We start from the raw sequence: 19528 nt of genomic DNA on the forward strand, positions 1-19528 counted from the left end.
TAATTATTCCAAAATTATATAGATCGTATCCCTTTGTAAACCTTTTCCCATGTTAATGATCGGGGTTAAAAAAGTTGCTAAAATAATATATCTTTTTCAGGAACAAGAGTGATTAATATAATGTTGGATACGATAGAATATAACATTATTATTATTTGTTAAGACTTAAATTGTACATTTATCATTTGTAATAGTTGCTGAGTTCTGTCTTTGTTTATTCTCTTTTTTTGTCCCAAACAACAAACCTAATCGAAACTTCTTCATGTTTAATCTAATACAGACAGATATCATAACACACACACGCTCGCGCGTAATTAATAGTCTCTATCTGTTGTTATTAAATTTTTCAATACAGAGATATAATAATTATTTTACATCGTATTTAATATGCCAAGCATATACAGAGCTTATCCCAAACATATATTCTTCAATCCTTGTTCTTTGGTATAAAATCAAGTGTCTAATTTTTGGGCTTATTTTGAAAGAAGAAAAACCTCACAACATACATTAAATTAATTCATTTTTTTATTTACAAGTATTCTCTTGTTGAAAGGAATCTGTTCGAAACAATTTGTTGGTTTTTTTTTTGTAAGGTGCTAATTCACTTCTAATCTTATGCCCGGGGCAAAATTTGAATGAAGAAGATATATTGGGCCTACTAGCATAAGCCTTAAATTGTCAGAAAAACCCAATACTCATTATATCTAGGCCCAATTTTTGTAGCAAGGAGTGTACACAAGTTAGTCTTAAAGTTTGGTTTAAAATTAAGTGTAGTTGTAGCAAAAAAAAAGAAAAATTAAGTCTAGTTTTAACTTTGGGCAATTCGTTTTTTTTTTTTTCATTTAGTCTCAACATAATCTAAGAAAGGAGGTTGAAGACTGAAGTGTTGAATTGGATTTTAGAAATATATTTATCCCTTGTTTAACAATATGTTTAAGATTCTAAATGCTACTGTACCTATTCTGTTAATTATTCCAAATTATATGGATCATATCTCTTTGTTAATCTCTCCATGTTGTTAGTGATTGCGTCAAGAAAGTTGCCACATGGAGTGATTGCGTCAAGAAAGTTGCCAAATAATATGGCACTGGATTCGGTTTTCATCAATGTTGATGAGCACAGTCCTTTGGGATGATCTTATCCCTTCATTTCTCCTTAATTAAATGATATTTACCATTGATTTTAAATTGTTTTTTAAAATATTTTTATATTATATTTATCAAAATAAAAATAAATAAAAATTATTAAAATATGAATATTAAATTTGAACTATCCAAAGTATATCCAGATAATTAATTTATAAAAATTTTTAATATTAAATTAGACCTTTTGGATTATGTATATATATTGTCTAAAATATATCTGAATAATTTATTTGTATAAATTATAGAAAAAATTAATATTAAATTGGTTTATTTGAATAAATCTATATTGGCCAGTTCAGTGATAAACAAATTTATTAAAGATTTATATATATTTTTGCACATTTTGTATTTTAGTAAATATAAAATAAAAATGAAAAGCTTAAACTTGGACTGTTCAAATCTTATTAGGAGTAATGAGTACCATGGTGTTTATCCTCTAACAAGCATAAAAAACAATCCATATTTAATATTAATTTTTTTATAATTTTTATATATTTTTATTTTGATAAATACAATATAAAAAATATTTAAAATCAACTACAAATATCCTTTGTAAGGAAATAAAGGGCCAAGATTATCCTAAAGAATGACGAGCACATGGTGCTCATATGCGGAATGTGGTTCCAAATGATATATCTTTTTCAGGAAAAAGTGATTAATATAAGGTTAGATAAGATAGAATATAACATGTCAATATTTTATAAGGGTAAATTACATTAAAATCAAATCATCAGCTTAGAGCTAGTAATATGAGTTAGGAGCTGACCCATAGCAAATTGTAAGCTTGGTTGCACAGGTTAACATAATTTGCATCTTGTATGAATTGTAATTTTACTAACTTACTAATTTGTAGTAGGTTGGTGGGCTAGCGGGCCACCAGAATATTTTGAACATATATATAATGTTTGCAATTAATAAAAAAGAATCGATTTGTGAGGCTCAAATATCCTTGCTTCTAATAATTTGTAATTAAAACTTTTATATATACAATTAATTATTGAAATAAATATAATGTTTACAACTCGTTTTTTCATGATATTTTGGGGCTGGCCACATTGTTATTAATTAATTGGTCGTTTAGGATCTGATTATTGTTCTTCCAAAATAAAATAACTGAATAAAAGCCTCTTAATCATTTTCTTATTGGTCTACTCCCTCAGTTCCTTAACCTATGACAAAATTTGAAAGTTTTTTTGTAATCTTTGATATAAGATGAAGTTAGCATAATTAGTTCTTTTTTTAGTTTTATCTATTGTTTATTTATTGTCATTTGAATTCATAACCAACAACTTATTATGATTATTAATTTTTAAAAATAAAATTAAAAGATTGTATACTTTTTATAATTTCAAAATTACAACTAATATTTTCTAATAAATATGAACTATCTAATATCGTTTTATTCCAAAGATTAGAGGAGAATGTTTCTTTTGACTTTGTTAGATAGTAGGAAAAATAGGTAAGATGGGATCACATGCCAAGATTTTCTTAAATTATTATTATATGATCTGTCTTCTTTTTAAAATATATAAGCAAGCTAAACAACCAACCCACATATTAATCTACTGCGAGTTCAAGCATCAAGCTATATAGGGTAGGCCAAAACTGACTTGCATAAAAAATAAACCTATTTTTTTTCAACCCATCCCTCTTTTTTTGGCAGGTTGAACCTACGAGTTCAACCTATATTGCCAGCTTTATATTAGCTAAAAGCCTAGGTAAATTCTGATATGGAGTAATGTCAAATAAATCTTGCCAAAGAAATTTTTGAAAGTGGGCTTATGGACTATCATAAATTGCTAAGAAGATAAAAAATTTCTTGCCATTCGCAAGATACCACATCTTCATGTGGATAAACTGAATATGATTAATGATAATATTGACACTCACTTTATCAGACCACATAATCCATATACCTCTAGGGAATCTCAATATTTCCACTCTATGAGAGAAATGAAAGCCAAGATTTTTAATAACTTTACTAACTTTAGCTCTTGAAATTCAAAACTCTATCGAGACAAAATTTTAGGTTTGTAATTAGACATAAAACATGTTATGATTGAAGGAAATTTTGATCAGAGGCTCCTTTACGTACAATTCCAAACAAAAATGGACATAAACAGAAGAGTATAAATTATTGCTTGAAAGCTGAGCTAAAGTCAAAGCTTTAGATAATGTTCTCCCTCCTTACTCTTGTTCTGATCTGTATTCATGAGGTTGTCTTTGAGACAAGGAGCTCTGGAGTTGTGACTGCCGAGCTTCATCAATGGTCATGAGTACATCAATGGCTTCCTATGTTTTAGGAACCATTTCAAGTGACAAAGTAGCTAAAATGTGGGTCCCATCATTAGAACAGAGCATGTGAGCATCCATGGCAACATCCACTCAACTTAAAAAGCATAAAAAAATCAAAGAGATAGAGAGAGTAAAATTTGAATGAAGAAGGCATATTAGGCTTGGACCTGTTGGCATAAGAGATAAACTAATGGAAATGACCAAGACTCATTGTGTGTGTTAGGTTTGGTGAAAGAGATGGACCAGAGTATGTTTGGTCTATATGTAGCCCAATTTTGTAGCTAGAGTGCACTCAAGTTTCTCTTAAAGCTAAGTATTGAACGCAAGATACTTAAAATAGAACCGATCATTAAATTGGTTATGGCATCAGATCATGAGTTAATGGTTCAACTGAGGTTAAATGACGTGTCAAATCGGTGACAAACCGGCCATGATTAAAATAATACAATTTAAATAAAAAGACATTAATTATAAAAATATTCAATCAAATTCAAGATTAATATCTAATATAAATAATAACAAATAACAATAGACAAAAAAAATCAAAAATGCTAAGCAACAATAAATAAATCAATAATGGCAAATAATGTAGAAGCTACACATTCTGAATTAAAAATGCAGAGAAGGAAGAGGCAGAGCAATCAGAAAACTAATGACTAGATGATGAGAAGATTCACTGAGAAAGATAGAGGATAGTGACATTACAGCGAGCTTTGCTTCATAACAAGTTTTGTTACACGACGAGAGAGAGGGGAGCTAAGAGTGACATGAGTTATGCATCATGATCATGGTGAGTTATGCACTTCTGCCACATAGCAAGTTTTGCACTTCTGTAACATGGCGAGAGAGATAGAGTTCGAACTAGGAAAGCCAGGAGCCTAGGAGAGCGACGATGGTCAACGACTGATGGGTGGGGTTCGATTTGAGCTAAGGTTAGGGATGAGTGTTCAAAGCTGTTAGGGGTAGGGTTTAATTGATTGATTTCAGAATTCAAAAACAAAACCAATAAAGCTTTTTTGCTTTTTCAATTTTTTTTAAAGAAAAAACCCCCTAAAACATGATCATTTTGGGGGTTTTAAAGGGAAAACTATGTTATTTTGGGGTTTCTGAAGGGCAAAATAGGTGACCTGATTAACCTAGCTAACCCCATTAGGTTATCCAGTTTACACTGAGTTGACCTCAGGTTGGCCAGGTCACTTGTTGATTGAGTCAGGATGAAAACTAGACTAATGGAGAGGCTAGGTCATTGGTTTACAGGTTGAGTCGGCTAATTCAATTTTCCATACAATGATTGAACAGGACTTTAGTTAGGCCAAAAAAGAAGAATGAGATCTTTAGAAATATATTTATCCCCAATTTAACAATATGTTTTTTTTATTCACATATATTTTCTTGTTTGAAACAATAATGTTGAAGATATTATTGAACACTAAATGTAAGTATATTTTTCAATAAAACTTCAAACATTTGTTTACCAAATCATGAGAAATCAGCCTCTTTCATTAAATCTAATCCCTTGATAATATGTTTCTTTCAAATAGTGTTTGAGCTCTCATTTAATTTATCAAATCAAATTTATCTCCTTTTACAGAACATTTTAAATTAGAGGAAAAGTCTTAATAAAATAACAAATAGAGAAAGCATAAATTTATCTTGGTTCGAACAAAAAAGGTCCTACATCCAGTCCCCAAGCACAAAGCAGGGGATTTTCATTATAATTGGCAATCACAAAATTAAAAGAGTCCAAACTACAAAACAACCTAGTAATCAGACTTGGCTTTCCACATATTGCTCCTCCAAGACAATAGACAACCTAACCTCGTATGACCTAACTCAATTTTAACATTCTTTACCACTTCCACGAGATCTTTCACAAACTTCTAGGAAACTTTCAAATACAAGAAAACATGACTCCTACAACTTTTATGTCCCTATTATAAAAAGGACACAGCAAACAAGACCAATTAAAATGAAAAATAAATATGAGAAAAGAAAACACGAAAAAAAATAGCATGACTCTTCAAGTGATTGGCATTTGGTCCCAGGTCTCCCATCTTCATTTTCGTATTCTTCAAATATTACCTGCAACAAATAACTGGTTATAACGTAGTAGCTAACCTTGTTCAAATGATCAAATGTAACAATTAAAATAACTAAGCCAAAATATTATTAGTAATAGTGATTTAACCCAATAAAGCATATGTTTCACAACGAAAATACAAAATTTCTCAATGCAATGGTAGAGACTACAGTTTAAATAATATAGCCAAAAAGTTCAGTGGCTTAGCTTAAAGACATAATACTTCATGAAAGCTCAAATCAATTTGTGTTTTTGGTAGACTAACAAAGCGTTTAAAACTTAGAGCATATGTTTAAAATAATAGCTGAACACAAACGGTTCTCTTTTACCTGTCTTGTTTAAGAGCATATACCTAAAATTTGGAACTTCAAAGTCGAAAAAATTGGAAAAGAAAATCATAAAACAGAAAGCAGAGCTCAGTGGGAAAAAAATGAATTTAGAGGAGAATACCTATAAAATTTGAGCGGGATTTACATCACATGCGTTCACTCATTTTGGCATTGCATACTCCAATTATGAATGTTTTGGAAATGTGTTAAATCCATCCAGCTGCACAAAACTAATTTAAAGGCCAGAAGAGTAAGTTAGCAAATGGAAGTAATGGTAAAGAAGTGAAAATAAAAAGTAGTTTCATTAGGAAAATGAATGGAAATGGAACATTTCAAAGAATTCCAATTAAAAATTCATCAGTGCAGGTGAAAAAGAGGTGCATGGTGTGTGATTAAATACTTTATAAGTGCAGTAACAGGATCGGTTACCTCTGCATGGATATGAAAAATCAGATCTTGCAGTCACCAACCCATATATTAGGGACGTGAGCGATTTTGGGCCATTCTGCACCTCTTCCTCTCTCACATCTTTCTTCTAAAAGTGGGGAACTCGAGATGTATAGCGTATGTAAATTAGTAAGGCGATGCATTCCTTCAGGCCATGACTCCAAATTTGGACAAAATCGAATGGCAATAGATCGAATTGTTTGGAGATGGCAGATCCACTCTGGTAAAGTCTTGACATTTTGATCACAGTCGGAGATTTCAAAATGCCCAAGAGAATGGAGGCAACAAAGGACTTGGAACTGTGAGCTAAAATCTTCATCTCCACTACTCCATGGATTATGGTTGTCAATGCCACCAATAAAGAGTTCTTCAAGTGTAGTAGGAAGATGTCGCATATGGCAAAACACAGTTACCAGACTAGATGGTCTTCCAATATCAAGACGCTTAAGAGTGGTTAGATTTTGCATCCACTCCTCTGGTAAGAAATCTATGTCCTTGCAATAAATCTTTAAATGCTCAAGGATGGAAAGAGGTGGATGTAATTCTTCTGTTGCGCTCACCTTTAACGTCTCTATCAATGGCTTCATGCTACAGTCCTCTAAACACAAGAACTTCACAAGACTTGGAAATGTAGGCATGCAGGTCAAATTCAAACAACCACTAATTTCTAAATATGAAAGACGAGGAAATGAAGGCAGTAGAAGTTGCTTCTCATTATCTTTTCTATTATTTGTATCAGCCTCCCTTTGCCATCCCCTCAAACTTTGACACTCATAAATGCGTAATTTCTCCAAAGATGGGAAAAAGTTAGTTGATGAGGAACATCCTTCATAGTATATGTACTCTAATGCATCCATATCCATTATCTCGAGAGTCTTGAGAGAAACCAATCCTTCTAATGGTGGCAAGTATTGACAATTCTTAAAACCATAGAGATTTAATTCAACAAGATTTGTAAGTGAAGGAAGCCAACTTGACAGCTTCACTCCAGGGTAGTTCGTGATTTTCAATCGTTTCAAATTTGGATGAGGACAAAGGTTTTCTAATACTTGAACACTATCACAATTTATGTCACTTCGACTATACCGAAGTGTCAATGACTTCAAGTTTTTCTTTGCTTTCAAATGAGCAACCCTGGACTCTTCAACATCCATTACTAAATCCAGATTGTCAATAATTAGTTGATGTCTGAGATTGAGTTCTTCCAATTCGTTCAACTTCGCATGTTTTCCCTTTGTGTAAGATTGGTCCCCCACAACAAAATATATTAATCTTTGTAGATTTGTTAATCTATCTAACCCAATTGGCATTGCACATATAAAAGCTGGACAAGCTTCTATGTGAAGATGGCGCAAGTTGATCAATTTTGTGATAACATCTACAGAAGAAGGTTCACGTAGGCTTATGCAACCAGTCAATTTCAATGTTTGTAAATTGACTAGTTTGCTTAAACTTTTGGGCAACCTGGTCAATTTTCCACAATAAGAGAGATCAAGATATCTTAGGTGTATCATTTTACCAATTGAGTCAGGCAAATCTGTCATATCTATTTCTGAGAAATCCAAACTACGCAAACGTTTGAACTTCAATAAATTGGATAGATGACTTTTTGAAAAGCAGTGTAGACGAAGAATGGTTCGCAGTCTGCTTACATCCAATGAATCTAAAGAAAGTTTGGAGCAATATGCAAAATTGATATGCACAGGGCTTTCAAAAAAATTTCTCTCATAAAAAAGACAACGATCAGAGCTAGCAATTGATTGTGAGAGGTCATGTATTAAGTCATGCATTTTAAAAGACTCTATTTCACCGAATTTATTCATCTCAACATCTTGAAAGAAAGACCTCATTATAAAAATATGAACATATCGCTCACCAACATCTTGTAGACATTCTTCGTCATCTTGACATCCAAGGTAGCCTTGCGCCATCCATTGCTCAATCAACTCATCCTTATTGTATGTCCAATCTTTTGGATACAAAGAACAATAAGCAAAGCATTGTCTCAATTCAAATGACAAGTGATCATAGCTTAGTTGTAGTTTTGGCATGACGAGATCATTACTTTCAGATAATTTCCAAAAGCCACCTTCTAAGATATCTTCCCACTCAGTTTCCTCTGTTTTTAATTGCAATAGACTTCCCAAGGCTCTTATTGCTAGTGGAACCCCTCCACATTTGTCTACAATTTTTTGACTGATTAACTCGAAGTTTTGGGAAGTTATTCCATCTATCCAAATGCCAATCTTTTTAACAAAGCTCTCGATTGATCATTTGTCAAACCTTTTAAAATATATGGGGTATTCACATCCATGTATTTTGCCACCATCTGATCACGGGTGGTCACTAAAATCTTGCTACCAGGAACTCCACACATCAAGTATCTTTTTAAATGTGACCACTTTTCGTGATCATGATTCCACACATCATCTAAGACAAGCAAATATTTTTTGCCGTTCAAATCCTTCTGAAGTTTGTCCTGAAGAAGTTCTAATTGTTGGTCATCCACTTTCTGACCAATCGATGATTCTAATATATTTTTAACAAGTGTTTTAACATTAAAGTCATCAGAAACACAAACCCATATTCTCTTATTGAAAAATTTCTTGACTTCATCATCATTGTACACCAGTTGGGCAAGAGCAGTCTTTCCTAAACCTCCAATGCCAACAATAGCAATTGGGGCAGCAATTTGAGTGCTATCAGTATTCAGCAACAAATCAATAACCTCCCTTCTACTTTCCTCCCTCCCAATGATGTCCTCTTGAAGCACAAAAGAACTAGTTTCCCTCCAGTTACTCTCCTCATGACTCATCACTACAACCCTTCTATCTAAATTCAACTTAGACATCTCTTCTGCAACAGCTTCAAATTGCTCTCTGATCTTTTTAATCGTATGAGCAACTTTGAGACGAAAAGCAACTGGATTTGAGGAGGAAAAGAAGTGACGTACCTTTCCCTTCCCTTTTCCATCCCTCTTACTGAGCAGATCTTTGGTGTGGAGTTCATCGAGCAAGTCATCTGCTTCAAAGAGCACTTGCTTGAGCCTCCGAATCCACAGCTTGATAAGCTGGTCTTTCTGCTGCTTTTGCTCAGCATCAACAAGCACAGCTTTGATGGCTTCTGCAGTGTCTTTGAGCCTTTCAATATCACTCTTGACTCCATAAATCATAGCAATCTCTCTGAAAGCTAAAGAACCCAACCTGTTTATGACACTAACAACCACACCGTAAGGAATTTGTTCAGCCATTTTTCAGAGCCAAGGAAGCGACTCTAGTGAGAAAATCGTACAGAAGATTTGTGTATCACAATTCACAAGGTGGGGGTTAATTGAAATGGCATGGCTGGTTTTATCTCCGAAATGCAAAGACCACAAGCTTTAGACTAATGAAAATCAACAAAAATATAATAACAGTAAAAAGTTGACGAAGTCCACGGTCCCCACTGAATAAATTTTTCCCAAGAAGCTTCCTAGAAAGATCCTAGTGATGATGTCGTGGCTGAATGGTGATGCTCATCCACTGTCCAGACTTGGCTTCTCGTCACTGCACGTTCCCTCAACTACAAATCTATATTCGGATTACATTTTAATAATATGGGTTAAATTATACTTTTAAAAACTATTAAATTGAAACCATCAAATCTAATTTAACAATTTAAATTAGCATTCTTTTTTTTTTTCCCCCGCAGTGGAGGAAACCCAACTCCCACTACCCAACTCATTCCATTATGCCAGGGTTTCATTTTAGGACATATGATGGGATATTTCTTCAGATCAGGATTAATGAGTTAATGAATTTTGAAAATTTATTGTAAGGCTAAGGGATTAAATTGAAATTATATTTTGAAAAAAAAAATCATAATGCCATTTATTAATTCTGAAAATATGTATACGATGCTTGATTTGAATATTATTGTATTTTTGTGTTTATTCTAAGTAATTTTTTTTTTTCCTTAATAGAACACCGTCTGGGGGTTACAGGCATACGGCATTAACCATGCAATGCTGCGTGCTGTTCGTTATTGTTCGTCCTCTGGCTTTGCCCATTAAAGTGCCTGGTAAGACATCCCGTTTTGATCATGCATAATATACGAATATTTATTTGTATTTTCATAGAAATCTTATTTACTTAGAAACGCTAAGTTGGTGGTGGGCTTTGTTTGGTGCCTTTATTTGAGAAGGCGATGATGAAATTGCAGTGTGGCGTGGTTGGCCAATTCTTCTTTCGCTTTGACAATGAGAGTCTTTTGGAAATTGAAAGGGATAAAAGGTCAGAAAAATCCTGAAAAACGCGTCAAGTTTCCATATATGTCCCCAGACACCTCATAGGGATATCGTCTGATAAATCTAAGTGTGAAAAATGGTCTGGCTTAGTAACGAAACTCTAACTCTGTAGGAGGAGAAAATGCAGAAAGTAGAGAAGATTCCCAGAAAAACCCAAAAAACGCGTTTAAGTTTGGAGGTCCCCAACCCACAGACAAATTTTAAATCAAATTTGCATCATACATGTCCCATATTCATTCTTAATTTGTGTTGCTATAGCTCACGAGTTTGATCTCCAATGTACTACTTGTACTGATGTGTGTGTGTGTGTGTTTATAATTTATAGTTATGCGTGTGGTTATGCGTGGCAGTAGTTACTGCGTGTGAAAGCACAAGTCAAGCGCAATTATATTATTATTACATATTAGTTTATAACCATAAACGCAAAGCAAAGCAAGTGGTGGAAACTTCATATATTAGACTTCACATGTACTCTTACAAAAACCAAACCCATGAGGTTTAATTAGCTGAGGGCCGGATGGAACTACCTGCAAGTTTGGGAACATTCTTCATCATTTTTGTTTGCTTCTTCGTATTTTTCAACATCAAGTTAAGTATTTTGTGATTCTAAATAGTAATTACTGATTCTTGTATATCCTTAATTGAGATTATTCTTTTTCAAATGTAGTGGGTGAAATAGGTGTGAGTAAGCGTTGGATATTCAACTACTCCCCACGTCCCAAATTATAAAATACTTTTAAATAAAATTTTACGTATAAATAAACCCCATTAAATACACTTAACAATTTTATTTTTTTAAAATAAAAATATAAACTTTTAAAAATACCTATCAGAGAGAGAGAAAAGATAATATTAAAATTAATGCATTTAATAAAATCTTAATCTATCCAAAGTGTCTTATATTTGGGATAGAAATTTTTTTTAAAAGTATCTTATAATTTGAGATGAAGGAAGTAATTGATGTGCATTTAATTAATGCTATTTAGCTGCTGCGCTCCACCAAACCAATGAAAAGAGAACAATAAAAACCGAGAAAACGGCACCCCACCATCATAATTATAAAATATTACATCCCTCTTTTACATTTTCAAATATAAAATATTTTGATAAAAATAAAATTTTATCAATAATTTTTTTAATATTACATTTTCCATATATTTGTTCTCTTTAAAATTCTTTTATAAGTGGAGTATTAAATTAAAGTCATTTTTAAAAACTTAAATTTTTATTTTAAAAAAATAAGGTTATAAAATGTATTTAATAAATCTTATTACTATGAATTATTTTATTTAAAAATATCTTATAAATTAGAACGGAATGAATACTACTTTTTAGACATTTTGGATTTAATATCATATGAGTATACTCCTTCTGTTAAAAAAATATAAGATATTTTTAACCGAATCTCACCCCCAATAAAGTAATTACCTACTTTCAACTAACCTTATCTTTTCATATTTATTCTATTAAACACCCTACAATTAATATAAAGTCACTATCAATAGGGACACTTTTGAAAAAAAGATAATGATTACATTTTAAAAAATTAAAAATGCCTTATATTTTTGAACATTCAACTCCTCAAAAAATACCTTATATTTTTGAATGGAAGGAGTAAGTTATTTTTTAGAAAAAATTGATGGTTCTCTTTTTTTTTTTTGCCAACTATTGATGGTTTTTTTATAAGTAATTTTGTATGAAAAGATTAATTATTAATGACTTTATTTTAATTTTATCATTTTTTCAATTTTCTATAAATAAAATAAAACGTTATATGTGAAATAGAAAGTGTTTTGGAATATGATATATTTAATAAGGCTAAACTGAGAAATTCATTTTCAGAAATTATCAACAATTTAGCTATATCTTCTTGGTTCCAATCAAGTAATTAGAAAAAGGAGTGGAGGGAGTACCATATTTAAAAATGCAAGACACATTAGTTTTTCTAGAAGTAATGAATGAGGTTTTCTAGTCAATAATTACTTTTAATTTCTTTAACTTATAATTTTAAATAATTTCATTAATAATTTTCATAATATTTTCTTGAAATTCGATATTAGCTATAATTATTAAAAATTAATAATGATTAAAAATATTTAACCAAAATTTTGGATGATTTATTATTTTGATTTTAAAAATCGCTTTTAGTTTGAAACTTTAGTTTTGCTCCTTTAAAATGTTGATAATATATTAATTACTTTTTAAATATATTTTGATCTCTTATTAATTTGTTTCTATGTTTTTAGTACTTTTTATTATATGGGTAAAAAGAAAGAAAATGTATTGAAATATAATTTTTTACAATATAAAACATTTTATCATTTTCATCCGCTCTTATTATATTCTTTACATTTAAAGAAACATAAACATCAATTAAATATATATATATATATATATATATATATATTTAATTCCTCTTCTCATTCTCGTACACAGAACATTTCTAAAAATACAATGGTCCTAAAGTCTGAGTCAGAGACTGATCTTCAACTACTCTGTCATGCCAATTGCACGTTTCCTACTTATTTGTATGCCAAACAATCGTCGTGTATCCTCTCATGCAAGATATAGGGCACATGTAGGTCACATGGCTGAGCCCGAACTCGGCATCCTACTTCAATAGCCTCAATGACTTTGCTTAACCAAATGTCCCACTGCCTTAACACCCCTGCTTGGGTTACAAGCTATCGCCGCATAGCTTGGTGATTATGTGCCTAAGTTATACGCTTATATCTAATATACTGGTTTGAACATTATTTGACGTGGTACTTTGTGTTTATTCTAAATAGTTGTTAATAGAACACAGTCTGGTGATTACAAACCTTGGTGCTTAAACCATGCCATGCTGCGTTCTGTGTTGTTATCGCGGCATTCCATTTCCGGCATGTTCTATGATCTTCTTCCTCTGTCCATTCTTTCCCTTTGACGTTCTGCAGAGAGCGCGCACCAAAGTTGAACAAGACTGATGAAAATTGTTTGAAAGTGGACTTATATTTACTAGGCCCATTTACTTTGTAACCCTAACCCTAGTATCTTTATTCCAAATGTGTTTTTACTATCTGTAATATTTTGTAATTATTTAAATAATTACATAATATCTCTCTTTATTTTTAGTTTATTCTGTCCTTTATTGAGGAGGGATTTTAAGGGATTTCATTCGCTCCTCTTCTCCTATATGTATCGGCTTCTTTGAAAAAAAATAAAGAATCAGAATTTAAACAGCAATATTCTCTTAATTTTCGCATGGTATTAGAGCTAGAACCTCATGTCGTACAAGCTATGTTGACCGTTCCTCCAAGAGCCTTTGTTGCCAACAATGAGAACCCTAAGACAATGTTGAAGTCTGGAGAAGGTTCAATAGGAGCGACTGGGAATGAAGGGAGTGGTGCAAACTTCCTAATGCAGCAAACTGAGGATGCACTCTCTCACGTTACAATTTCCCATCGTCTAAATGGCAAATATCCACATCCATTTTCTGCTACTTTCATGAGAGAATACAAACATGAGATATAGACAAAAACCAAAAAAATAATACTTCCTATACGTATATGATTCCGTGGCTAAATGATTCATGTTAACCAGTAGAACTCATTATACTTTTATAGGAAACAAGAAGTGCTGTACCCCCCTAGGAATATCTTTTTGCAATGGTCATCTAAATCTGAGATTCAATCTTAAAACAAAAATGAAGAATCAGATGTTGGAAATTATATCCTAGAGCCAATCATTGTACTATGTATATTGTTATTTAATGAATTTTTTTGTTATCATATCAATTGCATGTTCATTATGATAATTGTATGCTTGAACAAAATATAGTAATTATCCTAAATGTCCCTAGTCGGTCATCTATGATGAATCATAGATGAAACAAGACTAATATAACTTTGATTAATTATACTTGAAAGAGTACAAAGTGCTGGATTGACCCGCTATAAGAAAACTACATGTTACAAATCATACGCTTCTTTCATATGTAATCATATCACTAAGACCTTTGACTTGAGATCATCATAGATTCCTGTATAATAACCACTGAACTTTAACCTAGTCAAAAGTCACCTTTGACCAAGTGATCATAAAGGCTATGATTGATTTTAGTGATATTCATGTAAAGATATGAGTGGTCAAGATGGAATTTATCTCTCATGTTAATTGAGAGATATTACCGGATCTCTCGATGAGTAAGATTGAGAAAATATATGACCATACTACAATGAAAAGGCCTTTTTCATTATTATAATCAGTCCACTTAGAGATCGAGAAAGTAATAATTAGGTAAAAGAGAATGACAATTTCATATCTCACACTTAACCGAAATATCACATGACAAAAGAAATATGATGCGGTTACATGATAGGTTACATCAGATCATCGATCCTTATATAAATTAGGTAGTTGCAATGTCTTGCTAGAGGCAACTTGTGACTTGTGGACTAATAGCGTAATTAGCTTACTGCCAATTTCATGTAGGTCTACAAGGTCACATACAAAAATAGCCCAACTCAAACTATAATGTCCAAATTCATTGAATTTGAAATGTGTTTAGATTCAATGAACATAATGCTTTTCTAGGATGAACGAATTATACATATATTTGAATATTTATTTAATAAATATTTGTATTTATATATTTATATGAAATATAAAATTTAAAATATAATTATATATAAATATATATATTTGAAATATATATATTCATGTTTATATATATATGTATATGATATATGAAATTAAATAAATATAATATAGTATACATATATTTTTGAAATATATGTATATATATACATTCATGTACATATATATATATAATATGTATATGTGATATATTATATTATATTGTGTTATATTGTGTTAGTTTTAAATTTAATTTCATATGATAGATTAAATTTAATAACTAATATGATATGAGAAAATATCATGTTAGTTATATAATTTAAATTTATGAGATAAATTTAAATTATATAATATCGTACATTCAATTTATGAGATAATTTAATTAAACTTTTCATAGGCTCTTCAAGTGGAAGATAAAAACTCTAATCTATATATTATATATAGATAGGGACATGCTTGATAAAAGTAGTAAGAGTCAGAAAAGTCCTGACAGGAAAACATAGTAAGAGCCACAAAAACACCCTAGAGAAAAGTGTCGTTCGAGCTCTAGCACGCCATTTGAGTTGAAAGCTGTTCGTGTGGATATCAATAGAGAGAGTAAATTTACATTGTCAGCTCTTAAGATCCAATTTCTTGAAGACAATAAGTAAAGAACTTGTAATTAAAAATGTAATTGTTCTATCCACCTTAACTTAAACAAGTTTATTTGGTCCACATCAAGATAGAGATTTAAAATTTTAATCTTCCATTACGCCTCCCTATCCAACATTAGAAACATGATAATTTGTAAACATCTAGATTTGAGAGTCATATGGAAAAGTCTTTGATATAAAGTTAAACGTCAAATATTAAGCATCCAAAACTAGAAGTCTACATTATTGAATTTCTTCTCTCAGTAATGTTTCTTAAATTACAACACAAAAAATTACTTACAAGCTTTGGATGATTGACTCATTTGAAATCTGTATTCATATGGACAACATTATTATATATTAAAGTCAATGAAAATCTTTCCAACTTTAACTTATTTATTGACTCATTTGAAATTTTTTTTCATGCTGGATTACGCTGAAGAGATTTTCTGCTATAAAAACTTCAATCAAAATGAATTCATAAAACATTAATTTCCCTTGGAACAAAAAGAACAACAACACGATAATGTAATCTGTTACCTCTGGATTTTCATATGGGTGCAATGAGAATTAGCTAGATTGGACGCCAATCCACCACTATATTTGGGAGATGAGAAATGACTCCAAATTTTGACATACCAGAATATCAATAAATCGAAGTGATTGGAGATTGCAGATCCATTCTGACAAAGCTCTGAGATTTTCGGGTGAGTCAATACAAAATCCTTGAAGTGAATGGAGGCAACGAAGGTCTTGAAACTCTCTGCTAAAATCCTCGTCATTACCGCAACCTTGTAAATCAAAGTTGTCCAAATGGTATGGCTGGTTACATATCTACCAAACAGTAAAAAAAAGGGTAACAGTAAAAAAAAAGGGGGGGAATGAAATCGCAAAACCGAAAAACATTGGCGGGGTTAGAGTAAACCAACCAGCATGTGCTTCCTAACTCCCCCAAAATGTGATACCCAATTTCACCTAAATTTGATCTTTTTGTTTTTTGGGCTCATGACTCGTTTGCTATCATACGAAATTTCTGATTTAAAATGACTACTGCAAAAAGTGATTATGTTTGTGAAACTACATATATACGACCAGAGATGGGAATGCTTTAAAATGAGGCAAGTGAGTTTGTAACATTCTGCATCACATTCTCCATCGTTGTAACAAATGCCATTGACATTCGGTGTGTGTTGATGCCAGAATTCTGGAAGGTCATGCTAAAAAGTGGGGAAGTTGATATCGAATTCAAGGATGATAAAATATAAGTACTTAAGTAGTGCCACATAAACTTTGACATTCTTAGGTCTCGCTTGTTTACTAAAAAGAAAAGAAATGGAATGAATTAAAAAAATTAAGACAAAAATAAATTAAATTACCTTTCCTCCTACAGTAAGCGTGATAAAACTTATTAATATATATTATAAATATAAAAATTATCACACCCTTCAAAAATTTTATAAATCATGATTATCAATCTCATATAGTAAATTACCTCTTTTTTTTATGAATGTACTCACCTATCTCTTTGATTATCTTATTTTTATATTTATTTTTTTAATTCATTCTATTAATTTTTTTCTAATAAGCAAATAGGACCTTGGTATTTAAGCTCTTCACCCAGAGGAATAATAGAAGTTGGAGATGAGTTTAACTGACAATTAAATTTAAATACACTAGTTAATCACCTATGCTTTGCATGGAATGTTATTTTTACAAATTCTTTCAAGTGTTAAATGGTGATAATTAGTACATATGAAGTATTTATATTAGCAAAATAATAAAAAGATAATAACTACTCAATCAATAATTAATATTAAAAAATTATAAAATGAATAAAAAATTATGGGATAACATAATAGATAAATTTTAAACACAAATGGAAGGTGGATGCAGTAATTTGTCACAATAAATACAGAAAGATAGATAACAATAAAAATTAGAAAAAGCAAAGCACCTCAGTGGATAGATGGCTATCATATATCAATTAAATTGTTGAAAATTTTCTTGTAACCTATGATTGCAATAACATTTGTGGGCTTAACATCTGCATCAAGAATTACCAAAAATCAAAAATAAATAATTTTTTAAATTGATAAACCATATATTTAGGAGAAAACTTGTGAGGATAGGTTGGCCGCTGAATTTGCACCTATGAAGACAAAATAAAAATAAAAACTTAGGTTTTTTTTTTATAGTTTATCTTTAATAATGTTTTAGGTTTAAGAATATTTGCATGTGTTTTCATTGATATCTTATTTATTTCAAAGGCTAAGTTGGTGGTGGGCCTTCTTTGGCACTCATTTAAGAAGGGGATGATGAAGTTTCAGTGAGGCGTGGCGGGACTATTCTTTTCTTATTATTTATTCCTGGAAATTTAAAGAAATAAAAGGTCGGAAAAATCCTGAAAAACGCGTTAAGTTTCCATATAGGGATATGGATTCAATTGTGTGCGGCCGTCCAAAGGGTGAAAAAAGGTTTGGCCTAGTAATGAAACTCTAACTCTGCAGGAGGAAAATGCAGAAAGTCGAGAAAATTCCCAGAAAAAAAAAAAACGCGTTTAAGTTTAAATCCTACCATGCATGTGATGGAAATTGAACTTCATATATGACTACGTCCTCCTATAAAACCAAACCCATGAGGTTCGGTATCCCCATTTACGTACGCAAGAGAACTTTCATTAGCGGAGGGCCAGATGGGACTACCTGCAGGTTTGGGAATATTCATCATCATTTTTGTTTGCTTCATCGTCTTTTTCATTATTCTTTCAATTTTGTGTCGACGAAGAAAATCAATGGAGCCAGCAACCGAAGTGGGACGCCATGAAGATGGCGGTGAAGTCGATCTCGAAGATGGCAGTAATGCCAGTGTTGGCAGCAACGATGGCGGTCATGGTGACCACAACACTAACGATGATGGCCACCACCATGGAAGCCACCACGGCGGCCGCCACCACCACCATAGCAACCATGACGTCCACCAACATCACCACACCAGTCACCATGAACACCACCACCACCACCATGATGGAGGCCACTTCGGTGGTGGCCACCACCACCATGACGGAGGCCACTTCGGTGGCGGCCACCACCACAGTTCAATATGACCTTTTCTCAATGATCCATTACCATCACAAGCTTAATTCAATTACTAGCTTCTCGAGACGTCTTGAATTTGAGTTATAAAATGTATTAGGGTTGGTGGCAAAACCTTCATCTAAAAATGTCCTGTACTAATTCGATTTGAATTAGTGTAGATCCTTGTTAAAGTCTCATCAATTTGATATGGATTAGATCGAGGATATGGTTAAAAAAATTGTGGTGGTCCATTGAAATCCCACGCACAGCACATGGAAGGTATCATTGGGAAAATTGTATGATAAGTCTTCAATGGGTTAATGTTTATTGTTATTATTATGAAACATCATAGGAATTGTAGGACTAATATTTTGATTCAAGCACCAGCATATAGTTTATCGTAATTTTTTCTTCCACACACCTAATCCGATCCCGACTATAATTTAAGGAATTTACACATACATATAATTTAAGGAATATCACAAATTAATTCTCTTCTATACAGAAAAGGTATATCAAATTAAAAAACATAAAATTAACAGACATAACAAGTTTTTATATAAAGATAATTTTTCATTATAATTTTATGTTTATGCATTGTTTTTAGTATTTAATTTTATTAAA

The 19528-nt window shown here is 31.7% G+C and overlaps 2 protein-coding genes across 2 annotated transcripts; one reads left to right on the forward strand and one right to left on the reverse strand.

The window, feature by feature from the left end:
• Window positions 1-5087: 5087 nt before the first annotated feature.
• On the reverse strand, window positions 5088-9650 carry LOC129288792 (putative disease resistance protein RGA3). The gene is given in 4 exon segments (XM_054925535.1): window positions 5088-5522; window positions 5971-6079; window positions 6279-8563; window positions 8566-9650. Coding segments are annotated over 2 exon segments (3246 nt in total). The 5' UTR covers window positions 9547-9650; the 3' UTR covers window positions 5088-5522; window positions 5971-6079; window positions 6279-6298.
• An 8857-nt stretch (window positions 9651-18507) lies between these two features.
• On the forward strand, window positions 18508-19215 carry LOC129287683 (uncharacterized). Its single transcript, XM_054923908.1, has 2 exons — window positions 18508-18538; window positions 18615-19215. Exons 1-2 carry the CDS (start codon window positions 18523-18525, stop codon window positions 19010-19012), a joined length of 414 nt encoding a protein of 137 aa, XP_054779883.1. The 5' UTR covers window positions 18508-18522; the 3' UTR covers window positions 19013-19215.
• The last annotated feature ends 313 nt before the right edge of the window (window positions 19216-19528 follow it).

The sequence above is a fragment of the Prosopis cineraria genome, unplaced genomic scaffold (genome assembly GCF_029017545.1).
Source record: "Prosopis cineraria cultivar Desert tree isolate PC_DT_omini unplaced genomic scaffold, ASM2901754v1 PC12, whole genome shotgun sequence".
Lineage (NCBI taxonomy): Eukaryota > Viridiplantae > Streptophyta > Magnoliopsida > Fabales > Fabaceae > Prosopis > Prosopis cineraria.